The sequence below is a fragment of the Eschscholzia californica genome, unplaced genomic scaffold (genome assembly GCF_041429995.1).
Source record: "Eschscholzia californica isolate CP2 unplaced genomic scaffold, dmEscCali1.0.p SCAF_3, whole genome shotgun sequence".
Taxonomy (NCBI): Eukaryota; Viridiplantae; Streptophyta; class Magnoliopsida; order Ranunculales; family Papaveraceae; genus Eschscholzia; species Eschscholzia californica.
Window position 1 is genome coordinate 62,655,190 of NW_028238420.1, and position 13,476 is coordinate 62,668,665.

The 13,476-nt window shown below is 35.3% G+C and overlaps 1 protein-coding gene across 1 annotated transcript; it reads right to left on the bottom strand.

Annotated features, from left to right (window-relative positions):
• Positions 1 to 3,819: 3,819 nt before the first annotated feature.
• On the bottom strand, positions 3,820 to 5,267 carry LOC147553031 (F-box protein At3g07870-like). The gene is made up of 2 exons (XM_086668674.1): positions 4,092 to 5,267; positions 3,820 to 3,906 (listed from the first exon to the last, which is right to left on the bottom strand). Exons 1-2 carry the CDS (start codon positions 5,265 to 5,267, stop codon positions 3,820 to 3,822), a joined length of 1,263 nt encoding a protein of 420 aa, XP_086524800.1.
• Positions 5,268 to 13,476: the final 8,209 nt, after the last annotated feature.

The window sequence follows — 13,476 nt, forward strand, 5'->3', positions numbered from 1 at the left end:
CCAAGAACCTTTATGCAGACCAATGGGGAGATTTTCATGAGATGGGATCCTTATATTCACGCGTCAAATGACCTCCGACAATAAAAATTACGAGGGCCAGTGATGCATGGAGATTTTCATGAGATATTCCAAGTATCTTTGATATCTTTAAATCTAATTATTTTAGTAGTATAATATTTTTGTTCGTAGAGAATTATTATTTTTAATAGTTTTATATTTTTAGGAAACCTTTTAGGTTTTAGATTCTAGTATTTTATTTATTTAGAAGTTGTTATTAGAATTTGATTAGGTTTAGCAAAGTAGTATTTTATTTATTAGAAATTGTTATTTGAGTTTGATTAGGTTAAGGAAACCCTAAGTCTATATAAAGGGGGACCTAGGAGTTGTTTTATTCATTCAATTCAAGATTATCAATAATATTCGGTATTTAGTACTAAATCTTCTTAGTTTTGGTTCTACAAGTATTAAGACGGAGATCTAAAGGCTTTTCTAGGTTTTAAAAGTTTTAGACGAAGATCTAATTCTTTCCGGAATTTTCCGCTGCATCAGTTGGCATCAAGAGCGAGGATTTGCCTAGTTCGATATCATCCACGCGAAGATCACTTTAGAACACATCGATGGATTTGCCAAAGATGCATCTAAAGTTGGTTTAAAAAAAAAAGAAAAGAGAAGAAACTGATTATTATTGATATTCTCTATTTTGTTATCAATCAGTCAATATGGAGAATTACTATCATGGTAACAGTTTTTCAGTTCAAGTGCACCCACGTAGAGAGTATAATGAGTACAAGATCAATGAAGAGATACCAATTTTCGATGGGTATTCAACTATTGAAGAGTTTTTAGATTGGCTAGATAAGGTCGAACGACATGTCACTAATAAGTGTGTTACTATTGTCAATGAGTAGATAGTTAAAATCATTGTTTATAGACTTAGAGGGAGTGCTGCAGATTGGTGGGATCAATTACAACTTCTAAGGAAGAGACAATGAAGGGCTCCAATTCAGAGTTGGCCGTCTATGAAAGAGAACTTGAAGGAGTGGTTCTTACCTCCTGATTATCAAGAACACTTGTTAAGGATATACAAAAACTGTAAACAAGGGTTGCATTCAGTAGGTGAATATTATGAGGAGTTCTCAAAGTTAATTGGCTCAAAGAAACAGTAGAGAAAACTTTACTGAACCTGATAATGTTTTAATAGATCGATTTATGAATGGATTGAAATTTGGCTTGAGATGTAGATTGAGAGAAAACACGAGGTTAGTTGATTTATGGACTATTCAAGACGCATACAACTTAGCCCTAAAAATTGAAGCTCAAGAACGGGAATATAGGAACTTTGGATTTCGAAGGGAAGAACAACCTTGCTTAAACATAAAAAAGGTAAAAACAGCTCCCTTAGAGAATGTTGAACCACCACAAATTGTGAGCATAGAAAATTCAAGTAATATTACTCACGAATCAAAATCTAACATTATTGTGCTCACAAATAAGTCTCCTAATATCAATTTACACTGTAAGGAATTTGTTTCTAAAGAAATTATTCAGGAAATTGAGTTAAAGGAAGTGGTTCAACCAATTGATTCAAAGGAAGTCGTTCAGGAAATTGAGACAACGGACGTTGTTCAGGAAATTGAGACAAAGGACGTTGTTCAAGAAGCTTAATCAAAGGAAGGTGAAAAACTTCGGCAGTCAGACATTAGTCCAATTGAAGTTCCTTCATACGAAGATCCGTTCTCAGAATTTTGCGAATCTCAAATTGTTTCACATGGATTGATAAGTAGTTTTATTAGAAAGTCTTCATCGAAGTTCGTAATTTTCAATCACTATACTCATGATCTATACAAGTTTATTTTTGGAGTGAAAAGGGAGTATGAATCACATCACAATTATAGTCAGAAAATTTTCTGTGACTTAATAAAGTCTCCCGCCCAATCTGATAGTTTGGTGATTCCCATGCACAATTCACGACAAAGTATTCTCATGGGTGTACCATTCAAGACAACTTTCCAATCAATCAAGAAACTCGAGGCGAGTTTCTTTGAAGTGGAGGAAACTGATGCAGGGAGATTTTCATGAGATATTCCAAGTATCTTGGATATCTTAAAATCTAGTTATATTAGTAGTATAATATTTTTGTTCGTAGAGAATTATTATTTTTAGCAGTTTTATATTTTTAGGAAACCTTTTAGGTTTTAGATTCTAGTATTTTATTTATTTAGAAGTTGTTATTAGAATTTGATTAGGTTTAGGAAAGTAGTATTTTATTTATTAGAAATTGTTATTTGAGTTTGATTAGGTTAAGGAAACCCTAAGTCTATATAAAGGGGGATCTAAGAGTTGTTTTATTCATTCAATTCAAGATTATCAACAAAATTCAGTAAAATAATAATTCTCTACGAACAAAAATATTATACTGCTAAAATAACTAGATTTTAAGATATCCAAGATACTTGGAATATCTCATGAAAATCTCCCTGCATCAGCCAGTAGGAGATTTATTGAATGTTTAACTCTTCTGGGAGTACTAAAAACAATTGATTTATTTATTTATTTTTGTGTATATATAATAATATTTGCAATGAAACATTTTCATAGTCTTTTTGCTACACTAGGTAAATGAACATTAAATAATATGTTTTTCCAAAATAGCAAGATCTTTCGTTATGGACAGTGTCGTAGCTAAAAGACAACTTTTATGCTACGCGGTTATCTGTAACGGATCGTGATTCGCAGTTATTGATCTTTTACTACGGTTTTTTTTGTTTCAACTACGATCTAAAGCCATAACAAAAAGTCGTATGTTTTGTAGTGGCATTTCGGTTCTCTAGTTTTTAGTTACTATCAAGTTATGTTAATTAGATCAGAAATAATAGGGTCTTACCTCGCTTCTGATAGACTATTGAATTCTAAAGGAGCATCGACCAAGCAACATAGGTACTTTTTCTTCCTTTAAAAACTATATATGGGGATGTCAATCTTCCTCTATTTCTCTTGACCTAAACTATCTCCCTTGAAATTTTAATTTCTTTTTTTAACCCTTGAAATTTATTTTGTTTCTTGTTTTCTTAAATTAGTTATTTTATTTCTAAGAAGGAAAAGATTATTGTTTTTTAAATAAGTAACTTTATTTCTACGAATGACTATATTTTAAATTTTAAGAAGGACTTCTAGACAATATCCCTTATTAAAAAAGGATGTTTGTCCCAGTCATCGTTTTCCCTTCTGTTTTATATAATAGATAATAGATTTACTCTAAATTTAGAACGTTCATTTAAATTCAATTTAAATTTGATAAAACGAGTAACATAATACTACAAAAATCTATAGGATAACCAAAAAAAGTTGGAGAAGAATTGATGTAGAAAAAAATTTAGTGAATTTTAGGGGAACAACCCCCTTGGTGAGTCTAGCTGTGGGGTTCCCCTCTTGTAAGACCCCGGTTGGGGGTTGACTACAAAATGTTTTGAATTTGGGAGCTCAACCTAACGGTTAGAGTAATTGGCTGCTAATAGTGGTTAAACTTACATCCCACTTCACTGAGGTGTAGTCTAGATGGATCAGCCATCTACCTATACGGCCATATATAGGTAAAACCTTTTGTTTTGCTTTTTTAATAGAAAAAGACAATATAAATCATAAAAGGATGGCTAATTAAGAAACCTCAGATGAAGGATACAAAGAAGGAAGAAGCAAAAAATAACATATATCGATATGACTGCATCCCAAAACTTATAATTTTTGTGACTAATTGTAGATGATATTATAATTGAGAATATAGTTTCACTAATTCAACCGAAGAACAAAACTTATACATAATTAAATCGAAGTACACATAATTTCATTAAGAGTCATAGCACCCTCCCCAGCAGAAGATATCCATGCTCTTCCATCCACCTTAATACCCTGCAGATGTAATTAGAAGTCAGAACCTAATACTAATTTGAGAGTCCGAGGGTATACATGAAATTTCCATTTTATCAAGAAACTAAATACAAACATCATGTAAGGCAAAGAAAAAATAAGTTGGCTTGCAAAGTACGTACCTCGAGTCTAGGGTATGTGAAACTATCCTCTTGTCATTCAATTACTGCAGTTGTTTCTCCGAGATCTTTCAATGAAACTAAAGTGTTCAAATGGGGGATTGCGTTATAAATATATTGTATCTTACCGTCGAGTTTTTCTAGTTTTGTAGTTTTAGGATCATAACGACAGAGAATGTAATTCTGCCGCATAAATGGTAGTATTACCCAAGCATGGATACTGTAGGGTTTGTACCACATCAAGACCTTACCACTCTTTGTAAGTGCAAACAACTCGTACTCAAATGGATCGACCTTGCCTTCGAAAACCATAGTAAACTCCTTTTGCCAACACCACAATTGGTAGTTCTTCTTTTTGGTTGGAGAACTACTAGTATCATTGAATGACCACAAGCTCAGAGTATGTTGACATTTATGAACAATACATAACTTTCTCCCCAACAATTTAAGCTCGAAAAAATTACCCGGACCAGTAGAAAAACAAGGTGGGTTTGGGAGCATTAGGAACTTCTCTTCTTCCAAATCGAATGCGGTTATAGTCCTATCTTCACCCTTAAGCCAATGAATAGCACCATTAGCATAGGTACATTTCCATGGCAGCAAGTTTTCTATGTCGTCTTTGTTTCTCCAGTCCTTATCACTACCAAGAGTGTATACTTGAACAGATCCAACCCAGTCATCGACCAACTGACGAAACAAGATTCTGATAACTTTGTATTCGCTAGTAGAAGAAACAGAACCAAACCCATATAACATTGGAAGAATAAGATGGTTTGCTGTCAAAGATTTAAAATTCAGGTCACCTTTTGGAAGATCAACTCTTTCTCTCGTAAAAGGGTTGAAGATACTCACAATTTCGCGGAGTTCGAAAACTCCACTCATAGCTAGACATACTAAACCATTGCACGAGCCGATCAACATATCATGCCTCCAAATTGGAGGGTGGTAGATGTTCGTAACTGTCTTGATACATTTTCCTTCGTTTAAATCATACTCTTCATAACAGAGTTGCTCATTTGATTCATGAGCAGAATTGTCCTTAAAGTAGAGGTAACCTCCAGTCTTATCAAAAGGAACAACATTACTTAGACACATTTTGATAAAGTAAGGTCGACGGAGGAGAGTTTCCCATTCTACGTCTCCGCCTTGTCCACAGTTGTAGAGTACTTCAACTGGTAAACGAGAAAATATTTCCAACTTCATATCAATTGGGAGATCCTCCATTATCGAAGTGTTTTCCGATCCTTCAACTAAAATAAAACTTATATTAGAAAAATCTAAGGACATCATAATCTTTGATATCTAAAAGAAATAATCTCTGGTTTCAGTATAACAATTAAAAAAAAATCTCAAAAGGAACTCATAGGGAGTTAAGACAACCTATTCTTTTTCTGTGTTTTCAAATGGAAAAGTAAGAAATTTACTAAAGAAAATAAAAACCCTAGAGAAAGATTAGGTCATCAAGATCTAAGCTCATCATCTATAACAATTTATAGTATTACTAGCTAGGTAGTGAGTATATTACCTTGATTGTTGCGATCCTCAAGACTAGACCTAGAGAAAGCAGCAATGACACCTTCCATTTTGTATGGGAAATTAAGAAAAGGGTTACTATGAAGATTAGTAAACGAACACCTTTGAGGGTTTTGATAAGACTTTCTCAGACTTCAACTATTTGATAGAGACACTGAAAGTGACATCCAAATATATAGAGAGAGATGGAGAGAGGATAGAGATGAATATATTAGTGACGGTTACAGAGTGTGTCAGTACAACTCAAGCAATTGAAATGTGGCTTGTTATTTGTATGTACCTAGTGATAAAGACAAGAGAAGTAAATACAAACCTTCTATTCCCTTCTTTTTTGGAATCATTATTTGCTGTTTTTAAAAATTAGATTGTGTTGTATAAAAGCAATTTTGATGAGATACACTATATAACATGAATTTACTTATATGCCAAGATAAATCGGTTTCGTCGTCTTAATTTTTTCGAGTTTTATCAGGACAATATTCATCTTCTATCAGTGATTGCAATGATTTAAAATTTTCTTATTTAAAAATAGAAAAAAAATTAAAAATTATAATTCAACAGGTAAAATATATTCGTCTGCCAAATACAGAGGTATAGTTATACCATAAAAGAAAAGTTTAGTCAACGGAGACAGGATATATTGGTATTTGAGAAACCGGTTTTAAAACGGCAATAAAAATTTACAGTAGACATATATGACAATGTAATGATTAGTCGTTATTCTTTGTACATTCTTATACCGAATAAATTTTGTTTCTTATTTAGCTGATTTACTTGTAAATAATTCTGACAATCCACGGTTTAATGTAATATCTAAAAGATTATCAGTTAGTAGTGATACGATTGTTTCAGGTAACAGCTTCCTTCTCTCCGTTAGTCACTTCGTATAAATAATACTGAAAAGAGTAAACTTATTCCGACGGTTGGCAATCATTTGTATTGTACCGGAAGAAAGCAAACTATTCTAAACGTTAACAATCATTTGTAACGTAACAAAGTTTGTTCTTATGTATTCAGATTACGGGGGTACTCAATGAAGATTTTGGTTGACATTCTGAAGTCCGCAATAACATTCAACTGCGAATACTTCTAAGTCCGAATGTCCGGAGAATTCAGTCATTGACATTTTAAAGTTACGAATGTATGAGACATAGTCACAAATATTTCAAAAGATAGTCAAATTTTTCAATCAAGAAAAGAGTGACTTTTATGGATATTTTGGTGGATTCTAGTTTAAGAACAAATTTATCCATATCAATAATATAATGAAAAAAGAACTACTAACAACAATAACAAGTAAAAATTGTTTACCACCATTTGGTGAAGTGATTGGGCACCTACTCCGCGTATCAAAAGTCTCAATAAGTTTGATTCTCATGTAAGTGGAAATCAATGATTTATTGGAGTTGGGTATAAATAACATGGACGTATGAATAACTCGCCCATAAGATGACCTTAAGGGCCTTTAGATGACAATTAGGCTCCAATAAGTCATTGTGATTGTAGTTCTTGGGCTTTGTAAGATAATAATATGTATAGAAAATTGTGCCGAAGACCCAATTTTAAACTTATTTTAAGTTAAAAAGGAAATATATATTTTTTTTGGGTTAAAAACTCGAACTCTATATTTCTTTTTGTTAAAAATCCAAATATTTATATTTTGTTTGGTTAAAGACCCAATATTGTTTGAAAAGTTGTCACAATGTGTGTTGCAAAGTTGCCGCAAGGTTTTGCATAGTAGTTGCAAGGTGGTGTAAATAAAAAAAAAACATGTGAAATTTATATAGCAAATGCGTACCAAAATACAAACCCAAGTAACGACTCCATCGTTATTAAAGGATCGAAATTTACCTTCAGCTTCGAATCAACATACTAGCTGTGAAGTAACAAAATATAAACGTCGATACAAACCTAATCTGATACACACGACCAACATGCCCGCGAAGAGCTGCAACATACGTCCCTGTGGTGCCATTCCATAACTTCTCTTGCTGATGTCAAATAATAGTCTTCCGTTATATCAGCATGAAAAAGGGAGTTGATGTATGACAGCCTCCGGTATGATCGTATATTCTGCTAAGTGAGTTATGATTCCTTCGCCTGCTCCTATCTCCAGCTCTGGTTCTCTGCTTTTCAGTCTCTGCTCGTTGCTCTAGCTCTAGCTCTTGTCCTCCTAGTTCTTGTTCGTCTATTCCCGAGGGGGGTACTTGCAAAGGGTTCGAAACCCGCTCCGACGCTCAAGACAGTCAGGGTGCTCTTTGCAGTAAAATAATGAATATTGATCGATCCTTTTGGGACGAGTTATGAGAACTCTGTGTTAATGGTGATCTCTTAAGGTTCAAAGAGCCTGTCTTGTGGAAGACGATGGGGGCCTTTTATAGGCTTACGAGGCGGTGGTGATTGTCGTTGAGGGAAACTTTTTCTTTGTGTTTATCTCGTATCCAGGATAGATGAAAGTTCCTAAGTTTAAGGATCTTACATGGATATCCTGCCAATGTGATAGATCTTCTGGGAAAAGTTTCCGCCCTTAGACTCGTGGAGTCCAAACTTCCTTAAAGACTTCGAGATCCGTAATCGACTAAGATCTCTAAAGATATTTCGGAATTAAGTCGGTAAGTTGCTAGTGCGCTTCTGCCTCTCCAGTTCTAGGTGTTAGGCATCGACCGAACCTACGTGGACCCCCCCTCGTTCGTTTAGAGATTCCTGGGCTGATCCATTCATACCGAGGGCGTAACAGGGCTGGTTTCCTCTAGCCGACCTCCCAGTTAAGGGAGGGTGTAGTGGATCGTCAAGGATTCAGCGGTCCTGCTGCCTTAAGCCGGGTTGACCCGTTGGACTTCAGGTCTGATTTGACTTTTTAAACGTTAGTCAACATCTGGACATTTTATGCATCATCATCACTAACTTATCAAAAGTAGCTAGCACTTGCTATCCGTTGTCTGTTTCACAAGTGGTTCCAAGCTCTTCTTCCACGGTATTTAGCCGCGCCTCCTCCAAATACAACAGAAAATCCAAAGAAGGTAGATCTTTTATGTTATTGGTCTCCAGGAGTAATCTTATATGTTGTTATTGTTAATAAAATAGTATTAAAACCAAGTAAACAAAACCGGAAATTAAAATTGAGCAATAAAATAGTAAGTTAAAAAAGGTAACTTATCTTTTTACAGAGCTTTAAGTAAACAGTAACTGAACCTACTGAGAGAATGAACCTACAAGTAGACAATAGAACAGTAATGGTGGAACATAGGCACGAGTTAGGCTCACTGTCATGAAGACTTAAAATGTCCCTGCTACCGTCGAATTTGGTATTGCTTTCGCAGTATGTGAGCGAAGCCCCCAAGGATTCAACTGTTCTTTATCAGAAACTGAAGAAGCAAACTTCAATTCTGAACTTCTAATCATGACAGAACTATAACAGAGCAATAGAGAAAAATAAGAGCAGAGAAGAGAGAGAGAAGACGATTTGGTTTTCTGTGTGTTTTTCCTTCTGGGAGGTTTCCCTATTTATAGAGTTGGGAAACTTGATCAGATGACGTGCAGGTCGTTTTGATCCAACGCTGGAAAATAACTAGTCAGTAGACACGTACTTGGACTGTTTCCACTAGCAAGTAGTGGGAGGAAAAAGTCAGAGAAAATTAAGGCACTTCTCTAGTAGACCAAGACCAGAAACCAGAATCGGAACCGTGAGAAATGGTAGTGTGCCTAAGGTAAGGTGTGCCTCTAAAAAGTGATGGGTCTCTCCTCTGGAGAGCACTATTGTAACCCCAAGGGGCCACACCCCTTACACCCAACTTTCTCCATATAAACTCAAACTAGTTTTTCTCTTTGAAAGATGTGGGACAAAACACTTTTGTTTGAAGTTTCTATTTTTATTTTAGTAAAGAGGATGAAAAGGTTTTACACTTTATTCTATAATTGTTGTTAGTACAAAATTGTATTTTGTTTGTTTATGGATAAAAAGAGTTTCCTCCAAAAATCTCCCTCCAAAAAGGTGAGTGATGGGCCTAAAAAGTTTCCTAAATAGAATTAACATGTCATCTACATATAGAAATATAATCATATAACACCCATTTACAAATTCAGTGTACACACATTTATCTGACTCATTAATCTTGAACTCATTTTCTAATACTATTTGATCAAATTTTTCATGCCATTGTTTCGGTGCTTGTTTAAGACCATATAGGGATTTTATGCGTCTGCAGACTTTGTTATCTGGTCCCTTGACCACAAACCCCTCAGGTTGGTCTATGTAAATTTCTTCCTCTAGTTCACCATTTAGAAAGACAGTTTTTACATCCATTTGATGTATCTCTAGGTTGTAGATGCCTGCAATCGCTATTAGGATTCTAATCGAAGTGATCATAGTGACAGGAGAGTGTCAAAAAAGTCACGTCCTTCTTTCTGTCTGAACCCTTTAGCCTACTAACCTAGCTTTGTATTTTTGTACTGTGCCATCTGGATTTCGTTTCATTTTAAAAATCCATTTGCTTCCTATAATTTTAGAACCTGGAGGTAAATCAACGAGTTTCCAAGTGGTGTTTTGTGTTATGGAGTTCATCTCACTTACAACAGCTTCACTCCAGAACGGTGCATCTGGAGAAGTCATTGCTTGATTATATGTTAGGGGTTCATCTTCAGTCAGGAAAGTGAGGAAGTCAAGACCGAAACTGTTTTCTATCCTAACTCTCTTACTTCTTCTTGGTTCATCATCTTATAGTGGAGTTTCAGAACTAGCAGAAGGTTGACTAGTCTCAGGTTCTTTCCATTTGAGGGTCTCACTCTTCTTAGGGAAAGAGTTTTCAAGAAGAGTTTTCAAAAAACTCAGCATCTCTTGATTCTAGAATCGTGTTTGAATTTATGCTATCAATGGGAGAGTTTATTACTAGAAAGTGATAGGCACTACTATTCTGGGCATATCCTATGAATACACAGTCTATTATTTTAGGTCCTATCTTAGATCTTTTGGGTAAAGGTATTGCAACCTTTGCCAGGCACACCACACCTTTAAGTGTTTAAAGCTAGGCTTTCTACCATTCCATAGTTCATATGGAGTTTTATCTTGTGTTTTACAGGGTACTCGGTTAAGCACATAACAAGCAGACAAAATGGCCTCCACCCACAAGTTAAAAGGCAATCCTGAGCTAACTAGCATAAAGTTCATCATTTCTTTTAATGTTCTGTTTTTTCTTTCTACTACCCCATTTGATTGAGGTGAGTACAGAGCAGTTGTTCGATGTATTATGCCGCGACTCCTAGAGAATTGAGTGAAAAGATCTCTTACGTATTCTCCCCCTCTATATGATTTGAGGATTTTTATATTTTTTTAGTTGATTTTCTTCTTCTAGTTTATAGGTTATAAAACTTCCTAAGGCTTCATCTTTGCTATTTAGAAAGTAGATGTGACAAAATCTAGAGTGATCGTCTATATAAGTTATGTAGAAGCGTTCGCCTCCTCTCTAAAGAGTTGTTTTTAGTTCTCCTAGATCAGAGTGAACTAATTTTAAAGGTTCATTAGTTGTTCTTTCGACGGTTTTAAAGGGTTCCTTCTTAAGTTTTGTCTCTATATAAATTTCACATTTGTCTTCTTTTTCATGTTTAGTGCTTGGAATGTAACCTTGTTTCATAAGACGTTCTAGAGTGGAGGAACTAAGGTGTCCTAACCTATCATGCCAAACATTTTAATTGCTAGAAGTATCTTGCATAAATTAGGCTCTCAGTACAATACCCTTTCCCCCCATAGACCCCCCTTTGGTCAGAATCACTTCGTCACTTTCAATTACAATCTTGAACCCTTTCTTGTTCAGAACCGAAACAGAGATTAAATTCTTCCTTATTTCAGGAACGTGAAGTACATCATTCAGGGTTATGGTCTTTTCAGAAGTCATATTCAGAACAATCTTTTATTTTCCTATAATTGTAGATGAAGAGTTGTTCCTCATATACAGTTGTTCTCCTGTTTTTATTGGGTTATATGAGGAAAACTGTGACTTCTCTGAGCAGATGTGTTTAGTGGCTCCTGTATCGAACCACCAATCTTTAGTGTTAGTCACTAAAAGTTGGTTTCAGTGACCATTGCACAAAAATTCTCTGTTTCGACTACTTGAGCAAGATTGGGTCTAGGATGTTGGTTGGGGGATTCGTGTTAGAGTTTGTTTTTCTATGTCTGCAATCCTTAGCTAGGTGAGCAGACTTACCACATACATAACATGGTTTGTTAGGCTTAGAGCCAGCCCTTCTGAATTTAGAATTACCTTTCTTCCGCTTTTTAGAAGGTTTGGAGTTGGTAAATTTTTTCTTCTTTACATCTTCCACCATGTGAGCTTTGGTTACAAGTGAAGCAGCCACCTTATTTTTCTCCTGTTTCAGATGTTCTTATTCAACCCTGATTTGAAGAATCAAGTACTGCATCTCAATGTCCTTCCTTTTGTGTCCGAGTTTCTTTTTATACTCATTCCTGCTGGGAGGTACCTTTGCAATGACTGTAGCAACCTGGAAAGCTTCATCTATAACCATTCCCTCAGTTCTGATTTCATTTAGAATGAACATGAATTTCTGAAATTGGCTTACTACAGACTTTTCATCTTCCATCTTGTAATCCAGAAATCGTCTTACTACGAATTACTTAATACCTGCATCTTCAGAAATATATTTCTCCTGTAAGGAGTCGCATAATTCTTTGGCAGTCTTAGTCTGCTAGTAGATATCGTATAAAGGGTTATCTAAGCAGTTAAGAATATAGTTTCTGCATAGATTGTCAGCCTTATTCCAAACATCTACTGCTCCAAATTTACCAAGTTCATTTTCCCCCACAACTCTGGTAGCTGGTTCGGTTAAAACAAAGTTGATATTCAAGGTTGTCAGAAAAATAACTTTTGTTGCCATCTTTTGAAATTTTGACCATCCAATTTTTCTGGTTTTTCATTGCTCATCTTAAAATCCATTTTCAGTATAACAGTAAATGGTTTTGGTCGATTTTGAAAAGAATTTTAAGTCTTCAAATTGTTAATAAAATAGTATTAAAACCAAAATTGGAAATTAAAATTGAGCAACAAAACAGTAAGTTAAAGAAGGTAACTTATGTTTTTGCAGAGCTTTAAATAAACAGTAAGTGAACCGACTGAGAGAATGAACCTGCAAGTAGACAATAGAACAGTAATGATGGAACAAAGGCGCAAGTTAAACTCACTGTCCTGAAGACGTAAAACGCCCCTGCTACCGTCGAATTTGGTATTGCTTTTGCAATATATGAGCGAAGCCCCTTAGAATTAAATTGTTCCTTATCAGAAACTGAAGAAGCAAACTTCAATTTTGAACTTCTGATCTTGACAGAACTATAACAGAGCAACAGAGAAGAATAAGAGCAAAGAAGAGAGAGAGAGGGAAGACGATTTCGTTTTCTGTGTGTTTTTCCTTCTGGGAGGTTTCCCTATTTATAGAGTTGATAGAGGTGGGAAACTTGATCAGATGACTTTAGGTCGTTTAGATCCAACGATAGAAAATAACTAGCCAGTAGACACGTACTTGGACTGTTTCCAGTAGCAAATAGTGGGAGGAAAAAGTCAGAGAAAATTAAGGCACTTCTCTGGTAGACCAAGACCAAGACAAGGACCAGGAACCGGAGCCGGGTCGGTGACCCGACCCACGGGTGTGCAGAAATGGTGGTGTGCCTAAGGTAAGGTGTGGCTCTAAAAAGTGATGAGTCTCTCCTCCGGAGAGCACTTTGTAACCCCAAGGGGTCACACTCCTTACACCCAACTTTCTCCATATAAACTCAAACTAGTTTTTCTCTTTGAAAGATGTGGGACAAAACACTTTTGTTTGAAGTTTCCATTTCTATTTTAGCAAAGAGGATGAAAAGGTTTTACACTTTATTATATTAGTGTTGTTAGTACAAAAT

Bases quoted from the DNA above. Each gene is read 5' to 3' on its own strand.
- LOC147553031 (XM_086668674.1), bottom strand. From the start codon at position 5,267: ATGGAGGATCTCCCAATTGATATGAAGTTGGAAATATTTTCTCGTTTA. The intron at 3,907-4,091 runs GTAATTGAATGA...TTACATCTGCAG, and splicing joins ATCTCGGAGAAACAACTGCA to GGTATTAAGGTGGATGGAAG.